The sequence below is a fragment of the Xenopus laevis genome, chromosome 5L (genome assembly GCF_017654675.1).
Source record: "Xenopus laevis strain J_2021 chromosome 5L, Xenopus_laevis_v10.1, whole genome shotgun sequence".
NCBI classification, from domain to species: Eukaryota; Metazoa; Chordata; class Amphibia; order Anura; family Pipidae; genus Xenopus; species Xenopus laevis.
In genome coordinates, this window is record NC_054379.1 from 34,247,021 (window position 1) to 34,263,115 (window position 16,095).

Genomic DNA, 16,095 nt, shown 5'->3' on the forward strand with positions numbered 1-16,095 from the left:
TTAAATACATGTAAATAATATCAAAATTAGTTAATTTTTTTTTTTTTTTAGAAATAAATTATTTTTTATTTTCTGCTTGCTAGACTCCCTGAAAGGAACCAGTATGATTTTAGCACCACAAAATACACCTAATTGTGAAGTAGATTTTCTGTTAATGGAGCAATTGTGCATGCCCGCTGTAAGATTGTGCAGTACCTTTTAACTTAATATGCGGGTATGACAAGAAGAACATTGAATTTTAGATATTTTTATATTTTCTGCTATTTATTATTAACACTTTGGGCGATCACTACCCTTTGTTTTGAGATTATAGATTTTATATTTACAGTTCAAAAAGTAAGCAAAAAAGTGTCACATTTTTTGTTACATTATATAGGAACTAGTAAGAATAATTATTTTGTGGTATAATATATTCAAATGGCACCAAGAATTGTATGTGATTTTTTTTGGAAATTAAGGCCACTTATTGCAGCCTATGACCCTGCTGATAGAAACTGGTTCAGATGGGTCTGAAGTTCCATTCGCTCTGTGCTTACTAGTGAGAATGGAATATACAGTCTTGGGCTTCACTTGGCAAACAACCACAGATCAATTTCTTAAGGACTAGAAACAACGCAAACCCTTATGTAGTAGAGGTGAATCCCAGAACTGAATTTCTTAGGCTCACAACTTTTCAGTAAGGCACAAGAACAACTGAAGAGAAAGAGGGGGTCGGGTCTCTTTTCTAACTTTCAGAGCCTGTCTGTTAGGGTGCAGGGTAGACCCTTTATTTCACAAGTCAGCTTCATTATTAAAGGAACAGAGATCATTTAAGAGTGCTGCAAAATGATTTTCAACTTCACTAGAACCAGCCTTCATTATTTATATTAAATATTATTTATATTATTTATATTTACATTATTTATATTAAAGGGTTTATATTAAGTTAACTTTTAGCATGTTATAGAAATGCAAACTTTTCAGTTGGTCTTCATAATTTACTGACTCTTTCCAGCTTTCAAATGGGGGTCATTGACCCCTCTAAAAACAAATGCTCTTTAAGGCTACAAATTTATATTGCTAATGCTACTTTTTTTTATTACTCTGCTTTCTATTCCGCCCTCATATGGTTGCTAGTGTACTTTGTAGGGATGCACCGAATCCAGCATTCAGTTGGGGATTCGGCCAGGGTTCAGCCTTTTTCAGCAGGATTCGGATTTGGCAGAATTATAGAACCGAACCGAATTTAAATCCTGATTTGCATATGCAAATGAGGTCCGGGAAGGGCAATCACATAACTTTTTGTAACAAAAAGTAAAAAAAAAATTCAATTTTTTTCCCTGCCTAGCCCTAATTTCCATATGCAAATTAGGATTCAGATTTGGTTCTGTATTCGGTTAAATATTTCATGAAGGATTCAGGGATTCAGCTGAATCCCAAATAGTTGATTCAGTGCATCCCTAGTAATTTGAACCCTAGCAACCAGATTGCTAACCTTGCAAACTAGAGAGCTGCCGAATAAAAATCTAAACTCAAAAACCACAAATAATAAAAAAATGAAAACGAATTACAAATTGTCTCAGAATATCCCTCTCTACATCATACTAAAAGTTAACCCAAAGGTGAACAGCCCTTTTTAAAGTAAAATGCCAATTATTTATTGTTAAAATGTGCTTCGACACCTTTTGGTTTAAAACAATTGTGCCATCTGCTAAATATTCTCATCATTTGGATTGTGCGTTAAAACAATATTACTTTATTTTAAAAAGATATACATTGCAGCATAAAAGATAATGTTATGGAACTTGTACCGCTTCAATGTAATCAATATATATATTATATATATATATATCGATATGTTAAGACATGTCACTTTCTGCCTAGGCCTTAGCATCTCTTGATTAAATAATCTCCCTTTGTCATTTAAGTTTGTTCTTCATCTTGAGAAGGGCTCAGGCAATAATCATGTTCTATCACATTGGCCCTTTGTACTGATTGCCTGACAGATGTCTAATTCCAGGACATGAACCTGCAGCATCTCCAAGTTTCTTCCACACAGCCTAAAACGACAGAGATAGAAACATTATTATATAGTTTCAGTGCATATAAAATATGCATCAATAGAATGACACAGCAATGATCAAAAATGGCAAGTACAGTAACAGACTGAGTACCCAGGCACAGAGAAAGATAGCCTTCAGCCTTACGCTTTTGTCATGTTCATAAAAACAATTCAAAATGCAGACTTACATGTGCAATTTTTTTTATTTGATTCCACAGAAATACTCTTAAAACATTAATTCTGTAATTAAACACAAAGATTACGGGATTTTATTCGTAACAAATGGCTTGTAGTGGTTATGAAATTGATGCACTCTTCTCAAGCAATGCAGGCACTTGTCCTATCGGGAGTTTATTGACCATAAGAATCAATTGTTGATGTTATTGAAGTATGTAATTTGAAACTGGCATCATTTTCCTTCCAGCCATTTCTTATGCTCTTAATACTGGGGATGCACCAAATGCAGGATTTTACTCTGCAGGATTTATATTTTGCAGAACCAGGGAATGCTGATTTGTCAAAATGTGTCATAGCAAAGACCAAATGCTGCATCACTCTGTGGATCTGGTCACATGGAACTTGTGGGTATTCCCTGAACCATCCTGGCTATGGCAAAACTGAGGTCCATTTCATTTCATTTCATTGGCACACTCAAGTCTCTCTTCAAAATAGGCAAAACAGAAGGTTCTTTGCTGATTCTTAAAATTAATAATTTTGTTTAGCATTTAAAGGGGTGCCTTGATGTTAACTTTTAGTATGTTATAGACATTCTGACTCTTTCCAGCTCTCAAATAGGGGGTACTGACCCCCATCTAAAAAAAAATGGGATGTAAGATTAAGGAGCAGATCTATTAAGGTTCGAATAGTAAATTCAAATTTAAAAGCACCAACTCGAATGTAAATTCGTATGTGAGATTTATAACACCTCGACCAAGGAAACATGGTATGAATAAACGCCACCTAAAACCTGATGATTTCATTTACAAGTCAATGGCAGAGGTCCATTGAACCATTTGAGTATGTTAACTGCCTTCCTGACATTTGAGGGTTTTTTTCGGAGGAAAACTCGATATGAATTTGATTCGATTCTTTGATAATATGTTCAGGTAGGCTGAAATTTGTAGTCCAGAAGCAGTGGTTGAGCAGTGCAATATAAGTAGGTTAAGTGACCCTTTAAGAAAATGATGCCTGCAAAGCATTAGGCTAATTTAGTTTTACAGTACCTTTTGTCTTTGTCTACTAGGTGATATCTACAGCAAACCCTAGCAGTGTAGATAAGGAACCCAATGAAGAATACCCCATCCTTTCAAGTAGCATGCATTTAACATGATAGTCATGCATTTGGATCTGCCATCCCACTAATACAAGGACGGCAATCTGTTTTTGCTCCCCTGTCTGGTAGCAGCCTGTTTGTAATTACAGAGACTTGGCAACTAGGTTGATCATTTATCAATCCTGGGCAAATTTGCGTGTGGTCTAGAGTCCTGCACAGGTCTGTTTTTCCAGACCCGCACCCAACCCATACCAGATTACCCCTATCACAACCTGCACCAACGTACCCACATTTGTGGCCCATTGTGTAAAAACCCAACCCACTCCTGACGATGGCCCTGGGAGTGGAAGTGATGTCACAGAAACCAATAGTGACATCACAAAGCAGAGTAAAGTACAGTAAAGCAGATTTTACATTTTGTTGCCCCAAATGTCTTCCTACAGTGCACCCACCTGTACCAAATAAGTGCCCATGGGTTGCCCACATGGATGAGACATTAATTATTGTCCCAACTGCATTGCATTGTATTGTATTCTGTGGGTACCACACCCGCTGCAGGACTCTAATGCGGTCAATTACCTATGGCAACCAATCCAACATTTGCTTTCATTGCTCCAGCTGCAGCTAATTTAAAATCAATGGATTGGCTTCTATGGGTGACTGTCCAGGGGCAGATCTACCCAGTGTTCATGAATAAGTCCTTATTTCCATGCTCATCCATTAGGTGGGGGGTTGGGGAAAGAAAGACCCTTGAGAACTGTCACGAGTCAGGCAGTGGCATAATTATAAAGTAAGCAGACCCCACGGTCGCTGGGGGGAAGGAATGCAGGGTCGTCTTCCTATATAGTATTTAAATCCCCTCTACCTCGGCGGGAGAGAAGGCTTGACCAGCAGAGTGGGCAAGATAATTTTGCCACTGGTTTCCACTTTAACAATGGCAAACAACAATATTGGTTAGTGATGAGCAAAATTTTTCACCAGTTTTCACACGAAAAAAAATTGTTGTGCGTCAAAAAATATTTTGTTGCACGCCATAAAATTTGTCACCCATTAACTTCAATGTATTTTCGCCATTTCGAGAATTTTCAGTGATGCGAAACAGGTCAGATTACTATGTTACTACAGACTTATACAATTTGTGTGAGCAGCCATTCCAATTGTACTCCTACATTAATCAAAATTTGTATGAGGCCTTATAGCAACGCTGGCAATTTTTTTTTTCTTATTAATCTTTTTCTTCTTTAAATAGGGAATGTGCTGGCAGCCTCCGTGAATGCCATACTTTCAGAAAGGCTTCTCAGCTAATATTCATTTTTATTAAAAACAGTAAATTCTCCCTAAGCAAACACATTTTTTCATGAATATGCATTTGAAAATTAACAGCCTCCTTGAGGGCTTGCTTCTGTCTATGTTTTAATCTTATATTATTATAATATTAAACTCTGTAGCACAATTTTTAATATTTTGGAATTAGCACTACAAATTATAAGGAAATACCTTTTTTGAACATAAAAGTAAAAAATACATATTCAATTTGTATTTCAATATACAAGCAGCCCCCGAGTTACAAACATCCAACTTACATACAACTCGTACTTACAAACAGAGGCTATTTCAGTAAAGTACTGTGGTTTGCTTGGCATTTATTAGTATTAATCTTAAAAAACCACCCACACAAACCCCCTGGAGTGTTTTGTCTACTGCGGAGTGCTCCCTACCCCACTCTTAAGGGCACATTTACTTTAGCTCGAGTGGAGGAATAGAATAAAAAAAACTTCCAATTTCAAATGATTTTTTTGGCTACTTCGACCATCGAATTGGCTACTTCGACCTTCGACTACGACTTCGTATCGAACGATTCGAACTAAAAATCGTTCGACTATTCGACCATTCGATAGTCGAAGTACTGTCTCTTTAAAAAAAAAAGATTTTTCCATCGATCAGGAAATGCGGTAAATCCTTCGACTTCGATATTCGAAGTCAAAGGATTTTACTTCGACAGTCGAATATCGAGGGGTAATTAACCCTCGATATTCGACCCTAAGTAAATGTGCCCCTTACTGCCATGCATCTTCACTCAGAATGCACAGAAAGGTAAAAATAAATACTTTAAGACAAACATCCACATTGCATTTAAAACGTAAATCTACCTGCTCCAGCTTACATACAAATTCAACTTAAGAGCAAATTTAAGAGCAAACCTACAGATCTTATACATAACCTGGGCATTGCCTGTATTTTACATTTTAAAAAATATTGGGTATGCAACTTTTTGTAAGGATTTGGATTTGGTCAGATCCAACTGCCTGGCCAAACCAAAATCTGCACCCTTTAAATCATCTGATTTTAGTTCACTTAATTAAGGAAAAATTATTTGTGCACTTTTTAAAACCACTGGATTGTACTTATTTGCATATGCACATTAGGATTTGAAATTGGGATTCACCTGACTCCTTTTTAAAAGAATCAATATTCGCTTGAATAGAAACAATTGGATATGGTGCAATGGTGCATGCCTAAAAAATATACAATATTAAACATACTTTTTCCAATTATTTCTAGTACTGGCCCCTAAATTCTATAAAACTCTTCAATCAGTGGTGTAACCTTAGAAAAAGCAGATCCTACAATTGCAGGGGGGACTTGGGGAAATGGGGGGCCTGGCTCATGGGATCTGCTTCCTCTATAGCTTTAAAGAAATGCCCGCTCCCCAGCTGCACACAACTGGGGATGTGAGAGGGAGGCAGGATGGGCAGGCTAGAGGGAGCATAGGCAGATGAAATGGAGGAAGGATGGAGGAAGGATGGGCAGGTGAGAGGAAGGGAGGCAGGATGGGCAGGCGAGTGGTAGGATGAGGGAGAGAGGGAGGGAGTTCGGGCAGGCAAGAGGGTTGGCGGTCGGCTGAGAGCGAGGGAGGGAAGATATCCAAGAGGGAGGGAGGATAGGCAGATGAAATGGAGGGTGGATGGGTGGGCAAGAGGGAGGATGGGGGAGAGAGGGAGGGAGGTTGGGCAGGTGGGTGGCCGGCACTGTCTAGGTATGCCATTGCTTGCAATGTTTAGGTCCTATGTTATAAACAGTAATATTATTTTTTAAGCTAATGCCCAGTTTTAGAATTAAATAAATATTACAGACAGATTTATGATTTGCTTTAGATCCCCTTAAAATTACAATACCCACAAAAAATGAACTCAAGTTTTTAGGGTAATCAAAAAACAGCTTTGTCGTCTGTACAGTATGATGAAGTATGTATTGATTATATAGTGAATAAAGTACCCCCTCTTGTAAAATATAAGGATATTATAAGTCACCGAGGAGTTTCATGACCATATAAAAACACGAGGCCGAAGGTCAAGTGTTTTTATACAGGTCATGGAACTCCGAGGTAACTTCTAATATCCTCATATTTTACAACTGGGGGTTTCAATGAGTCATGTGACAGAAATTACATCAGAACTCACCGTTTATAACTGATGACATCAGAACTCACCATTTATAAGGATATAATTTACAGGATATTCATGGCTTTTGTGTATTATAAAGTATATACTGTATCAGTGGAAAGGTACAGTACATGGAGACTTGGAAAAAGTAATACATTTTTAAATAGCTTTCCTCTGGTCTCGATGTTTTTCTATTCAGTGTAGCAAAGTTTAACAAGTTATTAGTCAGCCAGTCTTCTAAGAACAACTATGATGTTTTGATTCAGGAAATGCCAGTGTTGTACAATAAAGGTCAAGAATAATCTCAAGGATGGAATCTCAGTGGAGAAACGGTGCTGTGATAGAATAGCTTGTTAAGTGCTGAAAAAAAAAAATCCAAGAATCCTGTGTCTGTCTGAGAAACTGGAACAAGTAATCACCCCTAGCCAACATTTTTATTCTATAAAATCTGCCTCTCTGTTTTAATGTTAATCAGTAAATTAGAAATTGGAAGTGTTGCATTTGGGGCAAAAGGACAAATGTAACAATAAAAACAGTTTTGAAATATTTGAAAAACACCTACAGTATATTAAAGAATCCTTGTTTTAAATGTTAATTTTATTATTAAGGAGAGCCTTTTCCTACAAACAAGTGCAAATTATGAAACTCAGAGAAAGTCAGTACATATTTTCTAAGACACCTACCTTCAGGGCAGTGTGGGTAGGAATTAGCATGGGATATCCATGGAATATTGATAAACAGGGGTTCCCACAGGACATTGTTTACCCTTATCAAAATAAAACTAACGTTCATTTGTTCATGTTTGGCCTCAGCAGCAGTTAGGGCATTTCCATAAGACATTACTGCTACTTTTGTCTTGCAGGCCCAACATCTTATAACTCAGTGCAGAGTGCCGCCAGTGATGCTGAATTAATTTATAAGGACAGTGAAAGAGACTTGGTTTTTTCAGGCTAATGGTTGACCTTGCAGGTGCGTGCATATTCTATGTATTAAACTCTTTTTACTGTCCTGAAAGCTTGCTGTTGTCTGCTGTACATAATAAGTGACTTGAAATCCTGTGTACCATTACCTGCCAATTCTTGGGGTTTAACGGCTGCAGTAATTGTATCAACTTTCAAGCAATTTCTAAAGACTCCCCTAATTTTTTTCATTTAAGGATAAGCTCTGGGTATAATAAAGAGTATGTGAATATATTCTGTTTTATAGGAGAAGTAAAGAATAAATCACTGGGTTAAATCAATCAATTATAATTAGCAATTACAGGTATAGGATCCCTTATCCGGAAACCCGATATCCAGAAAGCTCTGAATTACAGAATGGCTGTCTCCCATAGACTCCATTTTATCCAAATACCGTATATACTCGAGTATAAGCCGAGGTACCTAATTTTACCTAGGAAAACTTGGAAAACTTATTGACTCTAGTATAAGCCTAGACACAACTACAGCCCTGTCTCCCAGCAGCGCACATTCCGCCAAAGCGACCCCCCCAGCGATCAACCGGACTTCTTTGCAAAGTTGATGGTGACAGAGAATTGCCAAACGGATTACTGTGTGCATTGTCCCACTGTCCCACTACCATGTGCAGAGGGTGCTGTTTGATATTGCCATCACTGTTAATCTTTCGTATAACCAACAGAGGGTGCTGTGTGATATTGCAGTCACTGTTATTCTTTCATATAACCAACAGAGGGCGCTGTGTGATATTGCAGTCACTGTTATTCTTTCATATAACCAACAGATGGCGCTGTGTGATATTGCAGTCACTGTTATTCTTTCATATAACCAACAGAGGGCGCACTGTTATTCTTTGATATAACCAACAGAGGGCGCTGTGTGATATTGCAGTCTCTCCCCAAGTGAACTGTTGGTGTAGGAATGATTAAAAGTGACTGCAATCTCAGCTACTGCCCGCTAACCCGAGTATAAGCCGAGGTAGACTTTTTCAGCACATTTTGGATGCTGAAAAACTCAGTTTATACTCGAGTATATACGGCAATCCAAATTTCTCTGTAATAATAAAACAGTAGCTTGTACTTGATCCCAACTAAGATATAATTAATCCTTATTGGAAGCAAAACCAGCCTATTGGGTTTATTTAATGTTTAAATTAATTTCTAGTAGACTTAAGGCATGAAGACCCAAATTACAGAAAGATCCGTTATCCGGAAAACCCCTGGTCCCGAGCATTCTGGATAACAGGTCCCATACCTGTACTTGATACCCTGTGCTGATGTCAGTGGTGTAACTATAGAGGAGGCAGACCCTATAGTTGTGGGGGGCCTCTGGGTCTGCTTGCTACATAACTAGAAATTATTCCCCCTCCCCAGCCGCTCTCTTAACTGCGAGCTGGAAGGGAGGACATAGGTGTCTTGGAGATGCTGGTGGAAAGCAGGGAGTTAGCAGATGGGAGGACGGGTAAACATCGCTGTGTGCCAGGCCCCCTCAAAGATTTTTTTACGGGGGGTCCAATGTCTGGTGCAGTGAACACCATCCTGGGGTATCAGGTAAGTGATTGTAATCACTGGGAGTGCCTAATATTTGAACATCTCAGCGAGCACCATGACATGATCTTCTTGTTTTGCTTCTTGTTTTTAAATGGCCCTGGTTCAATGCATGTGCTCTAGAGGGAAAAGGTTGGCTTTCTGCTCTTCACTCTTCTGCGTCTGGTGTGAACAAGGAAGCAGCATTACATGGTATACGGAACGCATTTTAGGACATCCTGTGGCTGAATACCCATCTTTCCTGCAATGTCCTATGCCTTCTGAATGGCGCATTGAGTGCTTTTACCGTCACTCATCGTCCAAATCTGCACTCACACTTCCAACCTGTATCCTCCCTTCTCAGCCATCAGTCATGCTAACTCAGCCTTCCGCCCTCAGTCTTCTGCCCTCAGTCTTCTGCCCTCAATCTTCCGCCCTCAGTCTTCCGCCCTCAGTCTTCCGCCCTCAGCCTTCAGCCTTCAGCCCTCGATGCGCCATTCAAAAGGCATAGGACATCACAGGAAGGACGGGTATTTAGCCGCAGGATGTCCTAAAATGCGTTCCGTAATGGTATTCACTCAGAAGTACATTTATTTGGCATGATTTAACCTTTCTTTCTCTTTTAAAAAGCTGCTATACCCTAAACATTTACAGCTAGGGGCAAGCAATTTTTTTTTGTTGCTCATTTTGAAGTTTTGCAGAAAAATTTTAATTTTTGCCAGTGCTGAAATTTTTTGGGATTCTGTGCTAGAAATTCGGCATACGTTTTGTTTCACCAATAAAACTTTTTTGTCTCACTTTTTTTACCATGTTAAAAATCATGAGGGAAGAATGTCATTAGACTGCCAATGGTAGTATTACAGTTTTGTTATGCAGTTATTATTTTACCAGAAAGAAATGCAGCAGCAGCAGTACTATTAGCATTTCAGCTTGAGACTGCAGCTCAGGCAATGCCAAAGCCATAGCCTCAGTCAGTAATTCTTTATCTATGCTAGAATAAAGCTACAAAAAAAGGAAAAGTAAAATCATTTTAAGTGTACTTTTTAATTTTAATTGTAATTTCCCATTGTACAAATACAGAATAAAGACATAACAAGTATTAGAAAATATATTATGTTATATATTGATGTATTGTGTAATTCATTCTTTGGTTTTTCTAATTCTATGTGCTCTGAATTCCACCTCTCTATACTGCAACTTGCATCCTTTCACATGCTTTTATATATTATCCCTGAAGCAAATTTTTTAACCAAAATTTCCAAGGGGCTCAGGAATAAAAATTAACTTATACTTTCATCTTTTAATTATAACAGATTTCATGGAAAGGCTAAAATCCTCTCGGCTCCTGTCTGAGGCTGTAGGGTTATCACTTCTCCTTGGTACCATGTGATGTTTTAATTCTTATCTCTCTGGGAAAATAGCTTCTATTACTATGTGCTGCCTGTGCTTTTCAGTATGACTAATATGAATAAACTGATCGAGGAACCCCTGGCTGAGAAATTTAGTCTTTTAAAAAAGGTTGAGTACTGTTTGAAGCACAGGTATGGGACCTATTTTCCAAAATTCTCAGAACCTGGGTTTTCTGGATAATGAATCTTTTAACAGATCCCATACCTGTATTGCTTTGAGTATGTGTTTTGAATTGAAGTGACAAAGGTAAATATTGTTTCTTTACATCAATGTACTATAGATTCTTGATGTCCTTCTGCATAATCTGTTGGCACTATATAAATTAATGATGATGATGAATGATGATAAGTCAGATCAATTAGAATAATTACTGTGTCTTTTTTCTTCTATTCTGATAATTAAACCATCCACCATACATTCATGCATGGACCTTAAACAACATGAACTGTTTCTTGAGAAGTTCTTGTCAACAAAAATGATCTCCCACCCTGAACATTACCAAGTCACTTGATAAATAATTCTATGCAGTGTCGGACTGGCCCGGCGGGATACCGGGAAAAAACCCGGTGGGCCCCGACCCTCGTGGGCCCCCGACGGGCCAGAACCCTTATAGATATTTCCAATCGGCAAAAATATATTTTTTTTCGGGCGATGCGCGCCGAGTGGCGCGCTGAATGGCGCTGGTGCGCATGCGCGCCGAACGCCGTTCTTGCGCATGCGCGCCGAGCGGCGCTGTTGCTGGACCGACGCGTTTTAATAGGGGGTCGGAGGGTCGGAGGGGGGCCCCTGGACAGCAGTCCCGGTGGGCCCCGGGCCCCCCAGTCCGACCCTGATTCTATGATAGTCGCCGCAACCGCTCTCTCTTTTTTCCATTACTCTAGTGGCTAAATTAATTTGCTGCGACTGGAGAAAATCTTAAAAATAGTGAATTCTAAATACAAGTTTGAGTTGTATCAAATTTAATTTTCATTGCTTATCAATATGCAGTTATAACATTACAAAACATTGAAATAACATAGTAAGGACTTAATTTGGCTTTGACATTCTTGAACCATTAACACATCAAACCCCTTCAAGATCTTCTGGTCTTCAACCCTAGTCAGTCCTCCAATCAACAGACCTTTGTAGCAGTCTAGGTGAGTTTAAAAGGAATCTAAGCCCAACCATAAAACAATCCCTAGAAGTTGAACACTGTAATGAAACAGGAATAAAGGACATTTTATCTGTGCCATTTCACTTCACCGAAAAATTATTTTAAATTTTTATGCGCACGACTATTTGGTCCAAATGCATTAAAGTCAATGGGCGTCAGAATAATTTTTGACATGCATAAATTTTTATGTGCGCTCCTATTTTGCGTGTGCCAATTTTTTTCTGACGCAGCAGATATTTTGCTGGCAAATTGTCACCGCAGTTTTGCGAATTAATTTGCTTGCAGCAAAATGTGGAAATTCAAAGCAAATTTGTGTCTGGCGAATTTATTTATCCAACACTATTGATTAGTATTTTTTTAACAAAATACTACCCTGATGTTGTTGGACTACAACCTCCAGAATGCTTTAACTTTGATAATATGTGAAGTTATGCTGTGTTTAGAAGTTATAGTGATTAGAACCCCATTAAAGATGTTATTGCATTTTGCAGCAGGTTGGACCACTTTCATAAATGGAAGTGAAAGTCTTCTTAAGTATTCGAAGACTAAGGGGGTCATTTTACATTTTTACATTTTACATTTCCCTTCTTTCACAAATCATATTTTTTGCTAAATTACTTTTTTAAAAGTTCTCTAAAATTCGAATCTATTGTGTAAAAAATCAGGAAAAACTCTAATACAAAACTTTGGCAAGTAAAAGCTGTCCCATAAGTTCCCATAGAAGTATATGGGAGCTGCACTGATCCTTTTGGACAATTATTTTAACCAGACTTTTTGAGGTTTTTGGATTTTGTTTTTGCTAGTAATTGTCCAAAAAACTAACAAAAAAAGATCATATTTTTTTCTGCACCCTTTTCCATACATACTTTTTATATTCTGATCTTTAATTAACTTTCATGGCATTTGTGATTTTAGAAAAATAGAGTTTGATTGTGGTTTTAAAAAGCTCTAATACCACTAAAATTTGACCTTTAATAAATGGGTCTCCATGGGGTCATGTTTCACTAAAGTTGAACTACCCATTGAAACTGCTGCTTGTACAGAAAGCATATTAACATTCAGGGTCAGCAAAATGAACTTTAAAAAGTAAATTGTGAATCATCCAAACTTGATTCGAGTTTTAATTTGAATACTCTCTCATACTCTGGCCCTTTAAGAACTCGAATTTGACTATTTGCCACCTAAAACCTGCCGACTTACTGTATATGTCAATGGGAGAGGTCCATGGATCAATTTGGTGATGTTTAAAGACTTCCTGGCATTCAAATTGAGTTTTTAGAATTCAAATCAAATTTGATTCGAGTTTTTGACTCACTTAAATTCGTATGAGTTTAAAAAATTTGATTTTATTAATAAATTTCGAATAGTTGAATTTCAAATTTATGGGAGTTTAGGGAAGTTTAAAAAAACTCACATGACATGAATTCCAAATTCGACCCTTAATAAATGTGCCTCCCCGTTAAACACAACAAAAAAGCATGATGACTTCAACAATTAATGTGATTTTAAGAGCCCTTAAAGGCAAAAAGATCACTGAGAGATTGCAAGGTTGCTGTTCTATACAAATAGTGCATCGATCCGAATATACAAGTACTGCTGAAATTCTCTTGTAAATGCCATAATGAAGTACTATTTCATGGTCATTGAGGAGTTTTCCAGAAAGCATCTTCCTCTTTAGCAGCCAATAAAAAGGCATAAGGGTTTGCTGGAAACTGTATTGATTCTGAACACATAATGTGTAATTAATGTTGCAGAAACAGAGAGCTGTATTCGTTACTTATCTGTGATGGCTTGACACAAGGTCAAACACATAGTTATCAAACATGAGCACAAAAGGCAATTCACACACAAGAATAGTATTTACACTTTACACAATTTACACAAATCCAAACAGGAAATAAGGTTTTTAGAATTGACAGGTAATAGATGCATTTCTAAATAATAATATATTTGTTACATATTTATATAATTTACTTAAATTACATATTGATCCAGTACACAGTACATATACAGGTATGGCATCTATTAACCAGAACGACTGGGACTATATGCAAACATATTTTGTATCTTATTAAATTTTTTTAGACAAAATGGAACTTCTTTTCTAATGCATTATTTATTTGTTTTTGTGTTGTCACAAGGGTGCAGGTGCTGAGTACTAGGCCATCCTGTATTTAATGCCTGCCAATAGATAAGTGGTAGGGATAGGGCTGCTCTGCACCATACACCTGCCAGTCCCTGACATGCATGTCTGAACAATGCACAAGTTAGGGGGCAGGATAGAAGACACCTACATGCCTCCCCCTGCCCTCGTCTTATGAATATAGTGTTGCCAAATGCAGGCAGCACTGTATTCATTGGGAAAGCAGAGTGTCGGCCACAACAACTCATGACAGGGGTAAATGTCTGAAAAACACTGATTTTTTACAATTAGTATCCTGCCCCCTCCTATATCTACACTGTAAGAAATTACATTGCACAGAATCATCCTAGCTGTTCCTTCCCTTCCTAAAATCTTCTCAGGTTCTTCTGTGCCTATTCTCCCTTGTGTTTTCCTCATATTTTACTACCTGTCCTCCCAGTCCTATTCCTTCCAAACCTCCATGCAATTATACCCCCTCTCGACATGAATGCTCATCTTCTCCTCCTCTTCTCCATTACAACATGCACTAATCACTCTAATGATCTTGGTAACCCCACTGCATCTCATCCCTTTATCTCTAAATTACTTACATTATTACTATTAACAGGCTTACTTTCTTTTTGACCATGACTTGACTGACTATAATTTAGATTTTGGCCACAACATTTATCAGAATATGCTCTAACATGTCTCATTTATGACCTGCTAATTTCAAATTCCACCTCTCCATTGATCACTAAGCAGCTATACTATTATAGTGGTAGCATTTATTAAGGTTTCTAACTTTTTCTTAAATGGAATTCTATCTCTTCTAACTTACAGACCCCTATTCTCTCCTAAACCATATCAATGTTATTTCCAAAATCCAGAGTTTCACCTGTGCCTTTTGGCCGAATGCAAATCTGGCCAACTCACTGAAAGTGTCACAATAATCTGTCAGATATTGAGGCAAACAATTTTGATAAATTTATAGGACTGTACATGTACCTCTTGAGGATCAATTTTAGATACTATGGTCCAGGACTGAAGGTAGTGGGGCAGTTTTTAATTATTTTTCTAGGGTCACTAATCCCCTTTATTATGACAATAAATCAAAGGTTAAGGTTAAGAATACAGATTTTCTCTCTTGAACACGGCATTAAACAGAATAACATTCTGTGGCTACTTTTATTTGGGCAAGCAATTTCCTATGTAGAATGTTCAATAATAATAATATCACAAAATCTGCACCAGGGTCGGACTGGGGGGCCCGGGGCCCACCGGGACTGCTGTCCAGGGGCCCCCCTCCGACCCTCCGACCCCCCGCCCCCCTACTAAAACGCGTCGGTCCAGCAACAGCTCCGCTCGGCGTGCATGCGCAAGAACGGCGTTCGGCGCGCATGCGCACCAGCGCCGTTCGGCGCGCCACTCGGCGCCGATTGGAAATATCTATAAGGGTTCTGGCCCGGTGGGGGCCCACGAGGGTCGGGGCCCACCGGGATACCGGGCCAGTCCGACACTGATCTGCACTGGTTCTTAATTATCTTGCAGGAACAGTTTCTACAGAACTGCCGTCATTTCTTCCTGAAATAAAGATGTTTACCTTTGTGGTTCAATGAACAGTCAATAGATTCTGAGACGATATCATGGATCACAGATATATTCTCCCTTCAGGAGGTTAAAGGATTGTAAGCACGTTCAACACACACAGAGCAATGACCAATATCTGACAGCAATTCTTTTAGACATTTCCTAGACATTTAACACTAATAAAAAAAAACATGCTCTAAATAATTGCAACTAGAATAATCAATATCTTTTTTGTAGGTTTTGTTTCAGAGGAAGAAGTTAAGAAGACGAACACGGTAGCATTAAAAAGACCATATATAAGACCATAGACTGTACATATATCTGGACATATGCATCGCTATATGTATTGGACTTGCTTGAGACTTTTTCCTTTTATGGAACTTTGCAGAATCCCTTATGCAAATGGAGGAAAATGTATTTCTAGAAGGAAATGTTTATGTATTTGTTTAAAGTGAACATTCCTTCAAAAAAATAAAAATAAATATAAGACTTGTTATTTAAAGGAAATACTGGGCACCCATGCAATGATAATGAACTCATTTAACCACATAAAGCTGTGCCCATTTACTGTGCAAGGGCTA

The 16,095-nt window shown here is 38.1% G+C and overlaps 1 protein-coding gene across 1 annotated transcript in view; it reads right to left on the reverse strand.

The window, feature by feature from the left end:
- Positions 1-1,573: 1,573 nt before the first annotated feature.
- Positions 1,574-16,095, reverse strand: part of ccdc85a.L (coiled-coil domain containing 85A L homeolog) — a 137,623-nt gene continuing 123,101 nt past the window's right edge. Inside the window, exon 3 of the mRNA XM_018262849.2 lies at positions 1,574-2,039. Coding sequence (XP_018118338.2) covers positions 1,990-2,039 — 50 coding nt within the window. The 3' untranslated portion in view covers positions 1,574-1,989. The remainder of the gene's footprint in view (positions 2,040-16,095) is intronic.